This window comes from Phyllopteryx taeniolatus, chromosome 4 (assembly GCF_024500385.1).
Source record: "Phyllopteryx taeniolatus isolate TA_2022b chromosome 4, UOR_Ptae_1.2, whole genome shotgun sequence".
Classification (NCBI taxonomy): Eukaryota; Metazoa; Chordata; class Actinopteri; order Syngnathiformes; family Syngnathidae; genus Phyllopteryx; species Phyllopteryx taeniolatus.
The window spans coordinates 13,024,718-13,047,217 of record NC_084505.1 but is presented as its reverse complement, the minus strand read 5'-3'; the positions used below and the strand labels follow the sequence as shown (position 1 = coordinate 13,047,217).

Genomic DNA, 22,500 nt, shown 5'->3' with positions numbered 1-22,500 from the left:
AATCCATCCATCCAAACATTTTCTAAACCGCTTATCCTCACTAAGTAAAACAAACTGTAATGACGCAATAACCTGAGGCTGAGTACAAAGCAAAAAAGGTGAGGAAAGACCATCTCAGGGAATAAATATTAGTTAAAGCTAAATGAAAAAGGTGGGTCTTGAGGCTGTCTTAAAAATAAGAACATTCTCTGCGGTCCTGAGCTTCTCCGGCAGACCGTTCCACAGACGGGGGCCATAGAAATCAAATGCTGCCTCACCGTGAGTGCGTGTCCTGACTTTGGAGAATGCCGGAGCCAGAGGACCTCAGTGCTCGAGAGGGTTCGTATGGTAAAGAGTTCTGAGCGATAGGAGGGGCCAAGACCGTTAAAACATTTTTAAAAAACAGTAAAAAGAACCTTAAAATCCTGAACTACACAGAGAACCAATGCAGTGATTTTAAAATCCTGAACTACACAGAGAACCAATGCAGTGATTTTAAAATCCTGAACTACACAGGGAACCAATGCAGTGATTTTAAAATCGGTGTAATGTGCTCCAACCTTCTGGTCTTTGTCAGGACATGTGCTGCTGAATTCTGTAGGAAATATAGACTTGAAATACTCTTTTTTGGAAGACTAGAAAGCAGGGCATTACTGTAATCAATCTGGTTAGTGATAAAAGTATGCATTAACAACGGTAGGGGAAAGGAAGCGAGCAAGAAAAAGCAAGAGAAAAAAAAAGACCCTTGTGATGACTGACGATCAGGTAGAACTTCTGCTCCAAAACTAAAGCCCAGATCACCGGCAAGGTAAGTAAAGAACAGCCGACACTGCGATCCACCATTGCTGTTGTTATTGTTATCAGTGTTTAGTGGAGAGTCATGGAAGAACTTGAAAAACCACATATTTGTCTCAAGAGAGATGTATGTGTTTTGTACACACAGAAACGCAACAGTTGCGATTCAAGAGCTATTCACTCTAGGACCCGGTTTAAAAAAACTTTTTAAATGTTTTTGGGCTTCCAAAATGTGGAGAAAATGTAGAAAGAACACAAAAAACCTTTGCAGATCCACTGAAACACCTTTCCGTTTTGTCGGGGCCTCAAACTTCCAACACTTATTGGTCATTGAGGCCTACTCGTTACCCTAAAGCTAAACCTCAATGTAGGAACAAAGTTGTAGTGGAGATTATTTTGATTTGGCATCTGAACAGACAGAAAAGACAGATGACGAAATGGCTGAGCAGACAATTCCTTGAGTCAGACACACTCATACACAAATAGTTTCCTGTGCCCCGCCTGCGGGTGGGTGTTGACGCCAAAGAGGAAGGAAGTCCAATCCGAGCTTCCTCCCTCCTGCAGTCAGAGCCAACCCTTTGACACAGCATGGCACATTATCGTTCCATTTTACATGCAAACAGAACATCAGGCCCAATTTCTTACCAATAATGCAACGCAGCTCCTCACACTGGCTTATATGGGGTAGTTTTAGCATTTCCTTCCATTTCTTACTTCGACCATTCCTCTTCCCTCCTCCACCTAAGAGTCAGAAACAGACAATCAATAGAGAAAGTGGCACCATTACATCCCAGGTCAATTGGTCAACAGGGAAGATTTAGATTGCTAGTTACTGGTAGAAGTTGACTGGTGAAGGGGATAACTTTACACCTATGGACATCACATACATGCCGTTACATTTAATTTTTTGTGCTGGGGTGGGTAAAAATATTGATTAATCAATGCATGCCAATAATCTGAATCGATTTTTTTATTTAAAAAAAAAAAAAAAAAAAAGATTCACAGGAGAGTGATGTGAAAGTAAGTGAACCCTTGGGTTTAATAACTGGTTGGTCCTGCTTTGGCAGCAATAACCTCTGTTTCCTGTAGTTGCAGACAACGTGCACAACGATCAGTATGAATTTGGGAGCATTGCTCCTTACAAAACCATTGCAGTTCAGCAAGATTCCTGGCATGTCTGGTGTGACTAGCTCTCAACATCATGCCACAGCATCTCCATCGGGTTGATGTCAGGACTTTGACTGGACCACTACATAACACCTATTTTCTTCTTATCGAGCCATTCTGTTGATGATTTGCTTGTGTGTTGTGGATCGTAGTCCTGTTGCAACACCCATCCTCTTCTGAGGTTCAAATGTTGAACAGATGGCATCAAGTTCTTCTGCAAAGCATCTTCATATGTTGTGAATGAATTTTTCCATTGATGATAGCAAGCTGTCCAGGCCCCTAGGTAGCCAGGAATGCCCATACCATGATGCTCCATCCATCATGGTTCAGAGTTTGTATAAGGTTTTGATGCTGGTGTGATGTGCCGTTTTTCCCTCCGCACATGGTGTTGTGTCTTCATCACAAACAATTCAACTTTGGTTTCATTTGTCCACGGGATATTTTACCAGTACTGCTGTGCAACATCCAAGGGCTCTTTAGCAGAGGTCAAACATGCAGCGATGTTTTTTTTTTTTTTTTAAGACAGCAACAGCTTCCTTTGTGTTCTCCCACAAACCCCATTGTTGTTTATTGTTTTATGTATGGTAGATTTGTCAGAGATGTTGGCATGTGCCATTGATTTCTGTAAGTCATCAGCTGACACTATAGGGTTATTTAAAAAAAAAAAAAAAATTACCTCATTGAGCATTTTGGACTATGCTGTTGCAGTCATTGCTACAGGAAGGCCATTCCTTGGAAGAGAAGCAACAGTGCTGAACTTTTTCCATTTATAGACAATTTATGGAAACGTGGACTGATGAACAACACTTTTAGAGATAAGTTTGTAATCTTTTCCAACTTTATACGAGGCTTTACACGATCAGGATTTTTGGGGCCGATCAGCGAGTTTAAAAAAACGATAACCGATCACATGATGGAGGAATGTGTCTATTTAAATGACCTGTTAATTTACTGTATATACTTGCATACTTAATTGCTCAAAAAATATATCTTTGTTCCTCTATTTATGCCAGTGAGGCATAGTGACAGACAGAACAAATGCATGGTCTTCTATTAGATGGCAGGAAGTAAATACAGTAATTTATCCACTTTTTGTGACATTTTTGTTTGTTGGTGTGCCGTGAGATTTTTCAATTGTAAAATATGTTCCTTGGCTCCATAAAGGTTGCTTTTAGCAAATAATCATTAACTTAGAATTTTATGTCCCCTCTGATGGTCACTTTTAATATTGCAATTGATTCACTGTATATTACAGTACACCAACATCACAGACCCTACGATGTGACTATTGCACACACATACATCGCGATAATGATGCTCAAACTAAATATCGTGCAGCCCTACAATAAGGTACTGACAACCACCAATGAATCTTGTAGCCGTGTCAAAATTTTAGAAACTCACATCACCTCAATTACAAAGTGGCAGCACACAAGACATGACAAGGCTATTTCATGGATTGTATTAATCCTGTGGGATATTGTAAGTTTGTATATATATTTTAATAGCATTTTACCCTTAAATTTTTCACTCTGTCACATTTCAGCCATTTGCTGAAATCATTCAAGTTATTTTTTTCTCATAAATGTACACAAAGCCCCTCAGACAGACAGTAAAAATGTTAATTATTTAAATTTTTGCAGATTTAATAAAGAAGGAAAACTAAAATAAAACATGGCCACAAGTATTCAGACCCTTTGCCGTGAAACGTATATTTAACTCAAGTGATGTCCATTTCCTCTAATCATCCCTGTGATGGTTCTTCACCTTCATTTGAGTCCAGCTATGTATAATCGTATTAATTTAACTTGATTGGGAAAGGCATACCCTGCTTATAACAAATTACAGCTTAGTGCATAATAGTGAGCAAATGAGAATCCTGAGGTCGAAGGAACTGCCCGAAGACCTCAGAGACAGAATATGTGGCAAGGCACAGATCTGACCAAGGTTACACACACACACACACACACACGCATGCTTGTCAGAGCTTGTTGAGCAACCCCACCCTTTTTAATGTCACTCTGAAGTCAAAGCTGTGTGTGCAAGCCCCTAATGCAGAACGGAGAGAGTGAATATTTATTTAACTTTGGTTCTCCCTTCAGACAGAACGGGGGTGCTCCATTAGCACCAACACCAGGGCAGTTGGCATCAATCAACTTTTGAGATCATCACGTAGGATCTCATTGCAGGTCTGAGGATGTGCATGGTCACGTGACTCAAGTTAAAAAAGATGCTTAGCAGCAGAACTGCCTCCTGAAGAAACCCTCTAATCATACAGCAAAATAGTTTACAGTGTTACAACAACATCCCAGCCACCCTCTCATTTAGTAACCGGAAACACATGGGGGTTGTGCATATTTCCTACTACATTCTACCGTCAGCTTTCCAAGAAAAGCATTACCCATAAATATGACCTCATAAATGAATGGGTGACTACATGGTGCACTGAGCTTTTTCTTTTACTTTATTAATTGTAGTCCTTTTATTCCTTGTTGACAAATGTTGCTGTGACACTTCTTGATAAGACGCCGATTTTTTGCTTTAACTTGCGAGCTCAAACTTGACAGACGAGCAATGTATGGTGGCAGTGAACTCAATTCAACACACTTCGCAATAAGCAGATGTAACCTGTCATTGCAAACAAAGGCTTTTGTACAAAGTATTAAATAAATACCAGTTGCCGTGTTCCAATGCGTCATTTCACATTGCTACATACACACACAACTTAATTTCTGATCTTATTTGTTCCACTTTCTTTGTATGTATGGATTATTTGGGTAGTTCCCAACATCTGGTGAAAATTTCATAGCACCTTTGAAAATACATTTAACATTTAGTGAGAAAAATGGTGACGCATTAAATACTTATTTCGCCTGCTGTATTAAAATGTAGAATATGCTTATGTATACGTCAAACAGTGGTTGTGTTGCATTTAAAATATTTATTTTTGTTATTGATTTTATTGGTTATTTTTCAGGATTTCCTAATATTTTATTCAATTGAAGTACATTCTTATTTTTAAAGTTACTTATGGAACCCATTTGTTAACAATACATGGGTCAGTTTTTCATCAAGCATTTTCTAACATGGCGTACGACAACATGTATGTATGATTATTGCTAATATCAGCTCGGACCGATATCGGTATCAGCCAAAATTCAAGGCAGCAATATCTATCGGATTGGAAGTGAAAAAGTTGGATCGGGACATCCCTAGCAAACATTGAACAATTCATGAAAAAAAGGTACAACAGGTTTAATGCCACTCGCAGCTGATGTTTACTGCCAAATTAAGAGTAAAACAGAGAATTACATGTGTTGTATTTCAACAACCACATACTTTGTCTTAAAAAAGGGAATATTACCTTAATGCTAAACAATGCAACATATCATTGACATGCTAATAGCATCAATAGTTGCGGTTTTAGAAGAAACGGATATTTGAACACAAAAACAGCAACACGTACATTGCTAATATAACGATACTCACAAGTATACATCCTTTATCCTCAATGAAAAATGAATAATATTAAAGCAACTTACTGAGTAGGAGTATTGTAGGAGTCTGTTCTTCTTTCTTTCTGCATTACTGTATTACACAGTACTGACTGCACACCAGAAGGAGCAGCACATTGAATTTCATGCACCATTAAATCATAATCTAAGAAGTCTTGCTTTACATTCTATACAATCTATTTATCTCTCTAGGGATTTAACGGGCAGCAAACAGTGTCCGGTTAGAACTGAAAACACCCCTTTGTAGATGACAAAGTATGTTAATGCCACAATTGGCCGCTGTTGTTTACTGGCGTTGTGGCCAGTCAACAAAACCAAGATCGGTACCCGTAGTTCTGGGTTGTGCCAGTGTTGTCACAGATATGGAGACTTGATCCGGCTAACAGACATGCCTACGTGGCAGCAGTGTTGGCTGAGGTGAAGTTCCCATTAAAGGCATTGCATGGAAATTAGCTTAGCATCATTGGAGGCGGGCAGATCAAAAGGGACGTATGGTATCTACCTATTCATGGATGTTTACCAGAGTGCTCATTGTGTCTTTTCTCTCCAAAATGCTGTACTGATTTCAGTTCAGTTTTTTTTGTCAAACCTTCCTCGATGGCATTCAATTGCAGAAAAGGAAGCATGCCAACCTCACGGCTCATGAAAGAGACCCTCGACTTGCCACCACAACTTTATCCCACCAGAACGCCATTATCACTACTGCCAAGCACCAGCGAGGTAAGTTTGTATGAACTTTCAAACTTTTCAAACATTTTTAAGATTTTTTATATTGATTTACAAAACACTGTTTCTAGGTTACGAAAAAAAAGTACAAAAACAATTTTGTACTGTACTGTGTGTTTTTTGGCCACGGAAGTGTTTCAAATTAACAGATCGGGACAAAATATTGTAGAGCGCTAGTTTTCCCTCATTAAAAAATAAAAGCACAAATTTCTTTTTTTGGGGTGGGGGCTGAAACAGATTAATGGCATTTGCATTCAATTCTATAGGGGAAGATGATTTGCGATACGAGTGCTTTGCGTTATTAGCTTGGTTACAGAACAAATTTAACACATATCTCAAGGCACCACTATACTAACAACAAGAAATCTCAAAGAGCTTTAGAGCAGCATTACTGGCAAAGTCCTCGAAGTCACAGCGTAGTGTAGCGCCACTTCACAGCTCGTTTTTATTTTGCACTGCCATGTGTTAGAAGCCACTCACCCATCTGATGAACACATGTCACACACTGATGCTCAGCCACAAGTCCAGAGAATCCAGAGCGAGGATGGCAGCATGCAGCCAGTATTTACATCTTGTCACAATATGTTTGGGGGTAGTTGAGCTACACACTTGTGACTTCAAAGATAGTTTCTTTACTTAATCCATACTGTTCCTTAACAAACAGCATTATAGTCGACAAGGGTGTGCATAACTAGAAAATTTCTCTGAAAAAAGGTGATCTAAGTAGAGAGAGTGAAAGGAAAAGTGAGGAGAGTTCACACACATTTTTTTTAAAAATCCAAATTTTGGCACAGACAGCAACCCTCAAAAAATGGATAACAGATAGGCATTTTTGGCAGAGGTAATTGTATCTGGGGTTGTCCTGATCTGATCACATGACTGGAAATCGGGGTTGGTCTTGTAATCTTCAACTGATCAGTATCCGGTGAAAAAGATCAGATATTTATATTATTAATTATATATTTTTGTCATTTCTACAGGTCACAAAGCGACAGAATCCTGAGGTACAAAGATCTCACCAAACGGTACAGCAATAGCTTAGTTTTATACTACACAATTCAACATTTCAGGTTCATGTGGTGGCATGAAATAGATGAGCGGCAGTAAACCACATGAATGCTAATATTCCACAAAAACGCTCATCATTTATCCAAGCTGCAACCTATTAAGCCAAGTTGTACAGCACCTGTTTGTTCATACATTAACAAAGCTATGGACCTACACGCCCATTTATTTGAGGACGAGCATGGTTAATTTTCTACTGAAGCTATTATAAAATGGTCCCAAAAATACATAGAGGGGAAAAGAAAAATGCGTGCTGGTTTTCACATATCACAAGTATGTTACGTAAAAGGTAACAGCCCATGACTTGTCATCATTGCCCTGCACCCTGTGGTGTTGGAGGTATATTGAGGGCGGCTTCAGCACTCCCAAAAAACATGACTTAAATGGTAGGAAATGAGACAGGGTCACACATAGTTTAGGGCCATTGTAATGTGAGCAAGCTCACGCACGCAGGCACAATGGAGCCTTTTCGTGATAAATGAATGGCCTGTTGCTTTTCCAGTCGCTCTCGGATGCAGCATGTGATTGGCTGGAGTAGCCCCAGATAAGGAAAACATTAGCTGTTAGTATCTCTGTTGCCTAATCAAAGTAAAGGCCCGGTGTTTGCGGAGAGTAATCCATCTGTATATCCACAGTGGAAGACAGCGAGTGAGAGGAAGACAGAAACGTGAGTATCAGGCAGCCGTGCTCCTGCTAATTCTCACCTCTCTCACATTTCTCTTCCTTTTTGCCTCCTCTCAGCTTCAGACTCCCCCCCCTTCCATATAAACACCTTTTTGCTCTTATGACTTCAGCAATTCTTTGGGGGTGGGCTTTTCCTCCACTTTATATAGGCATAGGCGGGGTCATGGACCAAATGGCGCCCTGTGCGACAGCCGTCGATTGCGCCCCCTTGGCCAATCGACAACAGGGGGCTGCATATGGCCCTGACTGAAAGTGTGCACCCAATGCAAAAATGTGAACAGCATTACAAGTAGGCATACGTAACGAACCCAGTTACATTACTCTGTTCAACATGACAACAGCGTTCAAATTATGAGGGACACTCTCCCATCCCTTGATTGCAACCCAAACTGAAAAGCGAATAGAATCCGTCAATCCCCACAAACATTTCAAGAAGCTGGGTATACTTGTAATTCTCATATTATTCAACAACAACCAGTAACTTATGGGCATTTCATTTTGTTTGATTTAGTCTGTACATTTAATGTGAAAAGGTTTACAAGCCATTAACTAAGATAAGTTGCAGTGGTGTCCATAATTTGTTTTTTTTTTGTTTGGTTTAAACAAAGGCTATAATGTTAAAACAATAGACCCTTTTCACAGTGTCAGACAACTCCCGCTCCATCACTTCAGGATGTCTATTGCTCCCACTACCTGTATTCGCCAGTTGAGTAACACGTAAACAAATCAACAATCGAAGTGAAGTGTGAATAGCACAGAGCACAATTTTTTTCACAAATCAACGACCGGTAGTCCACATGGCACATGGTGTTCCGTGTGAATAGGAATGAGTTCAAAATAATGCGATCAAATAGACAAGAAGCGGTATACAACATACACTACATTGCCAAAAGTATTCGGTCACCCGCCTTGACTCACATATGATTTGAAGTGACGTGATCTTCTTAATCATCCATCCATCCATCCATCCATTTTCTACCGCTTAGCTGAGGTCGGGTCGCGGGGGCAGTAGCTTTAGCAGGGACGCCCAGAGTTCCCTCTCCCCAGCCTCTTCATCCAGCTCTTCCGGGGGTATCCTGAGGCGTTCCCAGGCCAGCCGAAAGACGTAGTCTCTCCAGCGTGTCCTGGGTCGTCCCCGGGGTCTCCTCCCGGTGGGAGGTGCCTGGAACACCTCACCAGGGAGGTGTCCGGTAGTCATCTGAATCAGATGCCCCAGCCACCTCATCTGGCTCCTCTCGATGTGGAAGAGCAGCGGCTCTCCCAGCTTTGTGGGAACACTTTTTCTATTTCTAACATGCACAAACCAGAAACACAAACTGCCCTCATGTCTTCCCTCACTACATCTATCAACCGTCTCTTTAGTCTTCCTCTAGCTCTCTTGCCTGGCAGATCCATCCTCATCATCCTTCTACCAGTATACTCACTCTCTCTCCTATGGATGTGTCCGAACCATCAAAGTCTGCACTCACTAACTTTGTCTCCAAAACATCTAACCTTGGCTTGTTCAGTGTACTATAATTCTTGGTCCTGTGCATATTTTTACCAAGTATGGACATTACATCATTGACACACCTGGGAACTGTTTTAAATTGTGTGGGGGGAATGCATAGTATCCATTCATTTTCTATATCACTTATTATGTTAAGGGTTGCAGGGAACTGGAACCGTCCAGCTGACTTAGGGCAAAAGGGAGAGTACACCCTGAACAGATCATCAGCCAATCACAGGGATCACATCGTGACAGCAATTTATACTCAAATTCACATCATCACAGTGGGAAGTAAACCAATTCTGTGTGCTCCAGTCAGGTGAAGTGAACCACTACACTGTCATAATATGTCTCCTTTAATTGCAACAGGGTCCCAGAGTCCCACAGACAGTTGGAGCAGGTCTGACACACGCTAGTACATGGAGTTTCTCATCTGAGCACAAAAGAGACACATACAGGCTGTGCACACGCCAACACACACTCTTGCTCACTACAGCTGCTGTGGTGGTTAGCACTACCTTTCTTTTGCTGAGCTTCGTCTGTTTGAGCTATTCCATTAAGTTTGAAAACTGACCATTGTTTATCAAGTGTCTAAGGGAAGAAGAGGGCAAGGGTTGGGAGGAGAGAAGTCTGTGAGACTCAACTTGAAAAAGCTGGAGCTGTACTAAGCGAACAAACCAAGAAGTTAATCATCTATATGTTGTGTACAATTGTCTAGGAGTTAAACATGGAACATAAAGCACATTGACTCCTTGGGGATAATCTTTGATGAGACGTTTACCTTATATTCAAAAGGACTGACATTTAAAAAAAAAAAAAAAAAATGGACTGGTTAGAATGCGCCCTGTGACAGAATGACTCAACCCTCCCAACAAACATGCAGCTGCTACTACCAGATATCAACCTGTACAACTGTATTTTCAGTGCTGATACACTATGGATGATGTAAACCTCAGCTGCGTCATTGTAATGTTTGAGGATGCACAACTAGAAATAACAGAAATAACCAGACAGGAACGTTAACTTATCCTGCTGCTGTGCCTTGGCTCTAGACTTTGCAGCATTATTCTCCAATGTCCACTTTCTTTCATCTTTTCATATTCTTGCTACACTCACTGTCCACTCCAATAAGTTTCTCCCTAATATGACCTAAATCCATATGCCACAAAGTAATTACAGGAGACCCTCATTCTCCTTCAATGTTGTTGTGTGTTAACGTGTCATTCTGACTGACATTCAGCGGACTTCGTAATACACTCAGAACAAAATAGGCCCGAGTTTTAAATCCATAACAATTGTGTTGCAAAGCCAACGTGCTAATCACACACGCCAACATGCTGCCCCATGTTTAGTCAGATTGTCTGCAAAGTGCAGTTCTCGGCAGTCACCCAAGATCCGGTTCCTCCAGAGCTGCCTATGCAACAAACTCATTCAATACAAAGTCCATTTGTGGGTATAATGACCTTAAAATTAGTCCCACGTGAAGAGACAGTCACAAAGCAATAGACTTTATGCACCTCAGCTGGAGGAAACACCCCAGAGTGATGACAACAAACGGTCTGCCTTTGACCACAAAACTAATAAAGCAATGCTGGCTAACATCACAAGAACACCCTTACAAGTGGTCAGGGGGAGATCTCCTGGCCAAGAATGTAATGTGTGGTGGGTGGGTTGGAGTGGAGGGCAGAGAGATGTTAGCTACACTAGCAGTAAAGGTACATCTATTCCCAATCTGGTGTTATTTCTCTTGGTTTGTTAGCAAGCAAGTCATAATTCTATACTCCCTCATTTACAGTTTATTAAAAAACGGGATTTCAAACTAAATTTCCAAGTCAATTACATAGTCAACTTATGAGTTTGACATACTTGGAACAGAGCTCAGGTTCTTGAAAAGACAAAAATCTAGAACAGACCAGAAGAATGTATTGCAAACACCTACCACTTTGTTTTAACTGAGGGGTCCAACTGGAAGTAGTAGTTAAGCTTGGACTATGTCATCACCACTTGTTTCAACACATTATTTTTTTTTATAACGCACAAGTGACTGTAACCAATAAACACAATCATTCAAAAGGGATTTTGCATAATTTTGTTAACCACTAAAACAGCAAAGGTTTATGTTGATCACCCCCAGCCCTCTGCCCAAAACGCAGGCACATTATAAATATGTCATCATATCTCTTCTAAATGTCAACAGTCCGCAACAAAAATAGTAGTGCAGTTACGTTTCACGACTTTTGATTTCATGGTCCTTTTAAAACACATGACAGCATGTAGATATCTTAAGAATAAATTTAGATAAAAATAATGTGCTCTATCATTTGACTTTTCTCAGTAAGAACATACGTACGTATTGCTAGCACAGTAAATATAGTTATGTACATAGTAGCCACAGCTTAAACAAAACCCAGAATACAATTTATATATCAAAAACCTGTATCCAAGTTAAATAATTTTTTTGAAAATCAAAAGAACCCTCCAGCAGTCTAAGACAACTCTTGCAAGTGCATAGGAAGGAGGATATTTATTTATTTTTTTTTAACAGCGAAAAGGCATCTGTTTTATGATAGCGCACTGTGCCAAGTTAGGTGCTGCAAACTAGTATTATAAACCTTAAGAGTCTGCAGGATGAACTATGATCACACAGTTTCTAAATGATCTTTTTTCCTTTTAACTGGGTTATGTACTGCAAAGTCCAAGGACTACATGAACACAAATAACTATCTGTATTAAAGCAACAAATAAATTAGTTGCTGTGTGTGCTCGTCCCCAATTAACACGCACGGGAAAGTTAACCGTTTACGAAGCATAACCTCAGCGACACACGTTAATCAGCCAGTAGTTAAATACAGCGAATGTCAAAGAATATTTGATTGACAGGTGACACAAAAAAAGCAACGGTGGTATCCTTTATCGTTTTAGTTTTTGGGGAAACTACCGGTATGTATATCTTCAAAAAACTTTTATCCTGACAGGCCTAGGTCTGATGCATATCTGACTCATCTCCATGATCCCCATGAAGATTGTACACTAAGGAAAGTTTACTGTAAGTTATATATAACTGTTGTCCTTTTAAGTAAATTCTGGGGGGGTCTAGCATGTATGAAAATTCATTTTGATTGCTGTTTACAATTTGTAATGTGTAACCAAAAAGCACTGGGGTTGCCGATTTTTGCATTCAAAATAAAACTAGGGTGTGTATCTGTGATTTATTTTTAGAAACAGTGACAGTACTGGTAACCCTGATAATTGTGGTCATTATAATCATGACCTGACAATATTACTATTGGTCTTACCATTGTTATTAAAGTAGGCTTTGGTGCCCATGAGAGGTTCTGAGCTCTGGCCACACACTGCACACTTGGTTTCACATCTTTACTCTGACCATGTTGAAGTGCTCAGATTTCGCCAGTATGATCAGTGGTCATGACTTCCTTTTGACGGTAGTTATCAAAATGGGATTTAATCCTGCATCAAAACATGAACAGAACAACTCTTAAATATTTAACTTGAGAGTTAAGAAATTGTATTAACCCCTTACAGGAAAGTTTTTTGACACTGACTGGATGTGGCATCGCCCAAGAAAACTTTCCACCAGCCACTACTGGTCTGCAACAACCATTATTGGTAGGTTCCATACTGGGGGTTTGCTTTGTCATTTCCCTCTCCACGGGAAGGTCAGAGAGTTGGAGAACAGACTTAATGACAGATTAGCAGGACAAACCTTTGCAGACTCACAGGAGGGAACACAGCTACTGGAGTTGGAACCAACTTCACACACTCGACTGGTGTATACATAGACCTTGGTGTCATGAAGAATTAGGGGGACCAAAGCGTAGAAAAAAAAGCAGACGACCTCTTTTGGGTATTTAAGAGTGATGTTTACCTTCGACTATAACATGCAGTGCGATGGCTGCCTACACTCACTCCTGGAAAGGCAAATTACAATACAATACACGACTGATATTAACACTGACCTGTCCACATAGTTATCAGTTTGTAAAACTGACAAAGATAACAAATATCAGAAGTAGCTTTACAGCACATAAGCTTAACTTTTTTTGCAATGCGGAGCCCACCTACCCATACCATCCCAAATCAGGGTTTATCGCCCTGATTTTTTTTTTTTTTTGCTTATCATGCTGAGCTGAAAAAGAAATTAACTGCAAACAAAAAGGAAGCTTCATACACCTTTTTCAAAAGGTGAAATTAATTGACATTATTTTATTTTACAATTTATTTTCTGGACTTTCCAAGCACCTCACAGTTTTACAAATATTAATTCTAATACATTACAGTCCCCTCCAAAAGTATTGGAAAAGCAAGGTCAATTCCTTTGTTTTTGGTGTATACTGAAGACATTTGGGTTTCAGATCATAAGATGTATATGACACAAACGTTCAGAATTCCAGCTTTTATTTCATGGTACTTACATCTAGATGTCTTAAACAACTCAGGATAGAGCACCTTTTGTTTGAAGCCACCCACTTTTCATGTGAGCAAATGTATTGGAACAGACATGATTAAATTCACTTAAAGTGAATAACATTTAATATTGACTGGTTAGCACATCTGCCTCACAGTTCTGAGGACCGGGGTTCAAATCCCGGCCTCGCCTGTGTGGAGTTTGCATGTTCTCTCCATGCTTGTGTGGGTTTTCTCCAGGTACTCTGGTTACCTCCCACATCCCTAAAACATGTATGGTAGGTTAATTGAAGACTAAATTGCCCGTAGGTGTGAATGTGAGTGAGAATGGTTGTTTGTTTATATGTGCCCTGCGATTGGCTGGCGACCAGTTCAGGGTGTACCCCGCCTCTCGCCCGAAGATAGCTGGGAGAGGCTCCAACACGCCCGCAACCGTAGTGAGGATAAACGGTACAGAAAATTGATGGAAAAATGGATTTGGTGGCATAACCCCTACTTGCAATAACTGCATCAAGCCTGCGACACATTGACTTCACCAGACTGTCGCATTCTTCATTTGAAATGCTTTTCCAGGCCTTTACTGCAGCCTCTTTCAGTTCTTGTTTGTTTCTGGGGGTTTCTCCCTTCAGTCTCCTCTTCAGGAGCTAAAATGCATGCTCTGTTTGGTTACGGTCTGGTGAATGACTTGGCCAGTCTAAGACCTTCCACTTTTTCCGCCCCGATTAAGTCATTTGTTGTGCTGGAAGTGTGTTTTGGGTCATTGTCTTGTTGCATGATGACGCTTCTCCCGATTAGTTTGGATGCATCAGTTTTGATCCCTCTGACAGCTACTTCTGTTTGACCCAGTTTTGTATCCGCTTTGTTCATATTTGGCTAAGACTAACGCTTTTCCTCTGATTTGTTGCCTCCGTGTAGAAGACCCACTTGTGAGAGCGCACGTTTGTTTTGTTGACAGCGCTGGCTCGGACGCGCACTTAAAAGTCTTACGTTTTCTCCAAAATGGACAGGGCGTCCATGTGCACAGAGTTCCAAAATCTGTAAATGTAGTTGTGTGACTTTAATGAGCGCTCCGCTTGACTGACTGCGAGCATTTCCTGCTGTCACGCTGCTTATACAGAGGAAGGCGGACGTGACTGAGGACAGCATGTGGACGTAAAGGGGGAAGGGTGCGCGTGACAGAGGACGCTAAAGACACACCCCCAGTAGGTATATAGTTCCAGTATGTGCATCGGTTTGGCTACGGACCCCCGAAAATGGCACCTACGAAGAGACACGCTTACGAAGCACAGTTTAAACTGCAAGCTATTAGTTACGCGGAGGAACATGGGAATTGAGCAGCCACGAGAGAATTCAAGATCAACGAATCCATGGTTCGCAAGTGCAGGAAGCAGGAAAACCAGCCTCGCCAAGTCAAGAAGACGAAGCTGAGTTTCCGCGGAAACAAGCCGAGGTGGCCCGAGTTGGAAGACCAACTCGAGCAATGGATTAATGATCAAAGAACACCCGGGAGACGCGTCTCCACAGTCACCATTCGACTGAGGGCGAGAACTCTGAGCTTGCCATCATTCCGGGAGGCTTAACGAACCGCTGGACATCGGTGTAAACAGGGCGTTCAAAGTGAAGTTGTGAGCGGCGCGGCGAGTGCCATGGATGACAGATGGCGAACACAGCTTTACTAAGACTAGGAGCCAGCGCCGGGTGAGTTACGCCACAATTTGTGAATGAATTGTGGATGCTTGGGCTAACGTGTCTGCTTGCACTGTTGTTCGAGCTTTCGTAAAAATCCGGCATCATTTCCGAGGAGCCGCACGGCAACGAGACTGACTCAGACAATGACGAGAGGGAAGCTGCCGTGTTTGATTGAGAACTTGTCCAGCTGTTCATTTCGTATACAGAAGATGAGGACTTTGATGGATTTGGGAATGAGGATTGATCAAAAAAATAACGTGAGTACATTAAATACTTCAATGAAGTACAACCGAACTCGTTTTGCTCCCGCTCCCTTTTTAAAAACGTTTAAGCATGCATGCATGCTACCGTAAATTTTAAGCTAGCCTATGTTTTACCATGCCTGTCCCCAATAATACGGTGCGCCTTATGTGTGTGTTAAATATACAAATAGACCCCGTAACTGAGACTGCGCCTTTTAATACGGTGCGCCTTATGGTCGTGAAAATACGGCACTGTGTTTTTTAACTAATTTTTCTTCTCTCTCTCTTCTTTCTCCAACGACAATGTACTGAACCTCACAGACAACCAATGTTCAGTCTACATGATTCATTACTGAAACTCAGTTTGAGATATTTTGTTGACGGGCAGGTCATATACAGTAGTAGGGTCCGAAATACGTATACGTATATAAAATTTATATTATTTATTGCTATACAAAATAATTTTTTATAGCAATTGCTGAGATTTGTGTAACAATTTCTCGAAACGCTGTTTTGGGTAATAATTTGAATAAAAGTTCCATGAAGTACTAAATCTAAGTCTAATTTTACACTTTTCCACCCTATATTTTAAAACACTTTACTCCAAATATAGAGGCATATTTTGACCTTTGGAACAAGTAATGTTACGTATCGAACGAATTTTTGCCTTGTGGGAGAGCACAAATCCTATTGTACCAAATCTGCATATAGTTAATGAGTTTGTGGTTTCCGATTTTCCGGGGGGCGACGACGGTAACGGGACGCGTGTCCAGGAAGCGAGAGAGATGGACATTGGGGAAAAGGACAGTTGGCTACAGCGCAAGGTTAATGTTCTTCCCCCTTGTCCTCCCTTGATGATAACAACACGGTGCCATGGAGGTGATGATTAGTGACTTATAATGCGTTGACACCAGACGCAAAAAAAGCTTTCGCCTCCGAGGCTAGGAGGCCGGTGATAAAATAGTGCGCACCAAGTATTCACCAGCAGTAGTCCGCGGAAAGCAGGGTGGGCGACTGTTCAATGTGGACGTGTCGTTTTTTTGTTTTTACAATATAGTGTTTATTTCATAAAATTCATTTAAGAAATTTGTACCCTATGTTACGGCCGGAACGAGTCAACGTTCAAGTGATTTCCATTACAAAATATGAACGTTCCCTAATATTTGACAGCTCTGCTTTTGACCAATCAGGGATTGCCTTTCTGTTTACCTCTGCCTGCTACACAGTTTTTGATTTTTATTCTCAATCCAGGCTGGTTTCGTCGAGTTAGGAGCAATAAATGGTTAGATCTTTGTTTTGAGTAGGTCTGTCACGATAATTACTATATTAACTTATTGTTCTATAAATAAAAAAGAAACAATAGTTTTTTGGACTTGATAAATTGTCATTGTGGTGAGCTGGCGTGCGGATCACATAGTGAGCAGAGCACAGCAGTTGGACGGCTGTCATTAGCCGCTAGTGGATTAATGGAATGCTGGCGGAGCAGCACACACTTGCCGGTGTTGGCTCCGTTCACTACTCCACACTCCACAGACTTGCTCCATATGGAGCGCATAGATTCACACAACAGAGACACTTAAGGGAAATGGAATTGTTTGTTGTCCCGAGCTAACGCGCTAGTGAGTTGAGCTAAACAGCTCGCTCCACCGCAGCGATGTCGCTCCGCGTTGTTGTGTGTATTAGTCCCCAATTAACACATTGTCTATTCACCACCCACAGTAGTTGGGATTGTTTTTATACATTTAAAAAAAACGCTGGATAAAAACAACTTAAGTAGTTAAAATCAAGAACTCCGTCACATACGAGCTCCGTCGGGAGCCGCCATATTTACGCCGTGCATAAACAATGACGTCACCTCGCCTTTATTCTGATTAAGATGTTTATATGGAGCAGGTTGTGCTGCTAAACCAATTATAATCGGAATAGAACGCTCCATATAAAACAGACTAGTCTTGCAGCTCTCTACTCTTTATTTCAGACCCATGGGGATCCATATCACCCAGTAAAGTAAACAATTCAATTGAGAAACAAGAAAGGAAATTATAATCATGACAACAACAACAACAACAATACTTATTTAAAAGCAAAAAAAAAAAAAAAAAAATTTTAAAAGGGCTGGCCTTATTTTTCATGCTGTTTTTTTATCGTGATAGTTTTTGGGAAGATATTAAAAAATTGGTATCGTAACAGGCCTACCGCCCAGCAAAAGGTTTTACCTAAGACCTCATTTTGCGTTGCGATACCGGATATCTCAGACCCTGAGCAGGGTTCAATTATGACTGCCCCTTGGACCAATGACAAAACTTGTCATGTGCCAGTCACGTCTGGAGAGATTTAGAAAAGATAAGCTTTATAAGGTTATGATATAAGGGTAATTGTGTGCATATTCAATCATTGCTGTATAAATAAAAAAAATGGAAAGAATTAAAAAAATAGCGCAATCCGTTGGATCTGGATTTCCTTTGCCCACAACTAAGAAACACCACCAAAATACTGCATAGCAGCAGTTCCCAAACACTGATCCACGGCACGTTGTTGTTAGAGAGAAACAGGTGTGCTGTAGGGAAATTATCCAATTTCACTTAATTATTTTGGGGGATCTCTGTGTGTGTCATTCTATAAAATAATTTGAGTATATTAGCTTCGTGTTCTACTAAACAGAGTTCACACTGAGTAAGTAAATTTGTGTGTAAAGTGGTACCTTGACTTTTGAGTGTCACAACTTACAAAGATCCAAAAATCCTGATCGTGTCAAGCCTAATTTATTCCCAAAAATAAGTTTCAAACATCGCATCTTCTCGCTAGAGGCAGCCATATTTGGGTCTTTTCACTCTCGCGATAGTGGGAATTAATGAGAATGTGACATATCGACGCCACTTCTACCTTATTATGCAGCTTTACTTGCAAAGAAAACAGTACAGAGTTAGTAAACATTCAGCCACAGCAAGCTACACTGTCGCTTTCGGGCGGAATCCCGGCCGACTCACAATAGCCGCTAGCTGTTCCTTCTTGTTGGTATCCTACCTTATATTGTCATCATGTATTGCTGCCACCAACATCAACACAACACCATCCTGAAATCATTTTCAATCGGTAAATTAATACACTTAAAAACAAATACATTAATCATGCTTCTTTTTCCCCCCCTTTCGGCTTGTCCCGTTTAGGGGTCGCCACAACATGTCATCCTATCACCTGCATCTTCCTCTCTTAACACCAACTGCTCTCATGTCTTCCCTCACTACGTCTATCAACCTTCTCTTTGGTCTTCCTCTAGCTCTCCTTTTGGCAGCTCCATCCTCAATACCCTTCTACCAGTATACTCACTGTCTCTCCTCCCTGCTTTTACTGCAGATCACAATGTCATCCGCAAACATCATGGTCCATGGGGATTCCAGTCTAACCTCAGTCAGTCTATCCATCACTATTGCAAAGACGAAGGAGCTCAGGGCTGATCCCTGATGCTAATCTGTACATCATATACATCATGGCTGGCCTCACCATTGTCTTAAACTTTGCCCTTTATCCTAACAGAAACTCTTCTGTCACATAACACACCTGACACCTTCCTCCACCAGCCCCAAGCTGCTTGGACTCGTTTCTTCATTTCCTTACCACACTCACAATTGCTCTGGACTGTTGACCCCGAGGTATTTAAAGTCCTCCACCCTCACTATCTCTTCTCCCTGTAGCCTCACTCTTCCCCCTCCACCCCTCTCATGTAGCACATATATATCCTGTCATACTTCGGCTAATCTCCGTTCCTCTGCTTTCTAGTGCATGCCTCCACCTTTCTAACTATTCCTCCACCTGCTCCCTGCTTTCACTACAGATCTCAATTACATCTGCGAACATTATGGTCTACAGGGACTCCAGTTTAACCTCCAGTCTGTCAGCCTACCCATTAGCACTGCAAACAGGAAGGGGCTCAGGGCAGTCCCACCTCCACCTTAAACTCCTCTGTCACACCTACAGCACACCTCACCGCTGTTCTGCTGCCCTCATACATGTCCTGTACTATTCGAACATACTTCTCTACCACTCCAGACTTCCGCATGCAGTACCACAGTTCTTCTCTGGGTACTCTGTCATAGGCTTTCTCTAGATCTACAAATACACAATGTAGCTCCATCTGACCTTCTCTCTACTTCTCCATCAACACCCTCAAGGCATATAATGCATATGTGGTTCTCTTTCTAGGCATGAAACCATACTTTTGCTCGCAAATACTTCTGTCCTGAGTCTAGCCTCCACTACTCTTTCCCATAACTTAACTGTGTGGCTCATAACTTTATTCCTCTGTAGTTCCCACAGCTCTGTACATTACCCTTGTTCTTAAAAATGGGCACCAGCACACTTTTCATCCATTCCTCATGCTGCCAATGATTAATTTTATAGTACGGCACCAGCTTAGCGGCATTAGCAGCTCGTGGCAAGTGGCTAGCTGCTCGCCGGGCAGCCTTGCGAGCAGCGAATGCCCGTTTGACGATAGCCGGCGGATGCAGTATAATAGGCGAAAATTAATCTGCACATTTACTTTTCGTGCTGACAGCCTGACACAGTTGCAGTTTCTAACAAAGCCTTACAGCGATCCACTTTTAACAAGCCAGGCTTATTCAAATGTATCTAACCTAACTACTTTGACTTTATTGTCTAAAAATAAAAAAATCCCGACTTTCAAGCATGAGGGACACTGCTGATATAGTTCAAATGAGCACTGTGGTATCAGGTTACCCTCTACTGACACTTTGTGATGAGTGAAACAGCCTGCAGCCACACAACAACCCTTTTTTGCCAAAAATTGCTAAATATCCACTTAAAAAAGGCCAAAAACTGACTAAGGCTGAAGCAATTTGTGATTGAAGACCCTGGTTGACAACATGGTGTCTGGTAACCATGTGACATGGATTTAACCAATGACAGAGCAGTGCGGTAAGTTCAAAGAGAGTCCAGACTTTGTTTTCTACAGCTTCGAACTAACAGGCCAAGATTGCATACTTTGTCCCCGACCATACGTAAATGAGTGTGTTTCCACGAAGGATTTTTAACTATATTTCATCCAAACAGAACCAGCATTTTGGGAGCTAGAATACGATCCTTTTCGAGCGAGGAGCGTATTTAAAGGCACAGCACATGAATGTACTACATTGTGTATGTGCGTGCGTGTGTGACTTTTGGTGTTATAAAACCAATTAATATCTATATAGAATGTTATCACTGTTTTACAATACATTGCTCCTTGTCTTTATTTAAATGTATTTTAAAAATTGTACTGTTGGCTGAATTGCCTTTCCATTTATTTTAATAGGGAAATGTTTTCAGATATGATTGTTTTGAGATAAGAGCAAAGGCATGGAATGAATCAAACTCGTATCTCAAGGCACCACTGCCTATACAATTCGGGATAATTTTGTTGAGTGGTGTGGTGTGAGATTTCTCAAATTTAAAATATACGGCTTGGTTCAATAAAGGTTGGGAAACACTGCTACTGCACTGTATATCGTACTAGTACTAGGCATCCTGCACACTGTCATCCACCTATGGGGGACATCCGAGGTCTCAGGTGACAACTAAAATATCCGACAGGTATAGAACGCAACATCATGCAGACAGAGCACCATTTTAGAAATGAACACGCAGCAAAGAAAGAAAACAAAGAAAAAGAAAAAACCACAGTGATGATCTTAAACAATGAGCCAATGCACTATGAGAGCCACTTGCGATCGAATAAAAGCGATCAACTCGTTCATTATCGTCACAGACACTCCTGATTGGGCGAGAAGGATATTAGTGCAAAAATAATACACCCCCCTGCCCACCTCCTGTGCTGCAGACCCACTCAGCCAGCTCCTGGAAACGGATGCACCCTTGCGTGTGATCCACCACCTCCAGGTAAGACCCTACAGGGGGATTACCGGCCCACGGAGCACCGCGCAGGCTCAAGCTGCACAGCTGGGCCCTCTTTGAACTCCCAGCTGCTTTCAAACCTGCACTTCAGGCAGCCAATTAAAGTGGCATACCTCTGCGTCAAATAGTACCAATCAACTAATAACCGTCACACAAGCAGATATGCGGAGGGCTTGGTTCGAGCCCCCAGATATGGATATGTCACTACCACTCGTGTAACATTAAACGTGTGCACCGTCAAATGTAATAAAAAGCCACTGGTGTGGAAAAATGCGCTCGGCCGCTGCAATGCACCGATGCTGCAAACACTCCCTGCCTTGTTCACAGCCCCCAGTCAACAGGGCCTAAATCAGTCCGCTTAATATGGCTCTTGTTAGGGGTGAGAACAGCTGATTTCAAGCAATCATTGCGAAGAGACAACGCATCTTAGCAGGTATGGATATCAAGGCAGAAAGCCCACAAAGAGGACATGAAGGAGGACCGGAGCGGAACCGGGCTCGGCCGCCACTTCAAGGCTCAGCTGGCTGGAAGGAGAGGAAGAGGAGGAGGAGGAGGAGGAGGAGGGGGGGTGAAAAAACATTGCTGTCGCGCTTACCTTCTCTCGCCTTGAGGAGAACCGTGTTGGCCACGATATTTTCAATCTCCATTGTCACAATGTGGTCCCCGAGCAGTCGCGATACATTTCACTCAGCGGGGGAGAAAGACGTTTGTTTTTTGTTTCGTTTTTTTACTCATAAGCGCAAACGTGCGGATGGTTGTGAGGCAGCAGCACCGGGAGGAGACCGAGCCGCTCGTGCATAGTAGTTAGCTTAATGGT

General features: G+C 41.6%; 1 protein-coding gene across 7 annotated transcripts in view; it reads right to left on the bottom strand.

Moving 5' to 3' along the window:
- grk4 (G protein-coupled receptor kinase 4) overlaps nucleotides 1–22,500 on the bottom strand; it is a 69,600-nt gene that overhangs the window by 45,253 nt on the left and 1,847 nt on the right. For 3 of the 7 annotated variants that reach the window (XM_061769636.1, XM_061769637.1, XM_061769633.1), the window contains exons 1-2: nucleotides 22,279–22,500; nucleotides 1,420–1,515 (exon numbers count right to left, since the gene is read on the bottom strand). The exon at nucleotides 22,279–22,500 is cut by the window's right edge. In XM_061769636.1, the coding sequence (XP_061625620.1) occupies nucleotides 1,420–1,515; nucleotides 22,279–22,330 (148 nt within the window). In that variant the 5' untranslated portion in view covers nucleotides 22,331–22,500. Of the gene's footprint in view, nucleotides 1–1,419; nucleotides 1,516–8,849; nucleotides 13,534–22,278 lie in introns of those variants that run through there. The other 4 variants (XM_061769634.1, XM_061769641.1, XM_061769638.1 and 1 more) reach the window with 4 other exon arrangements.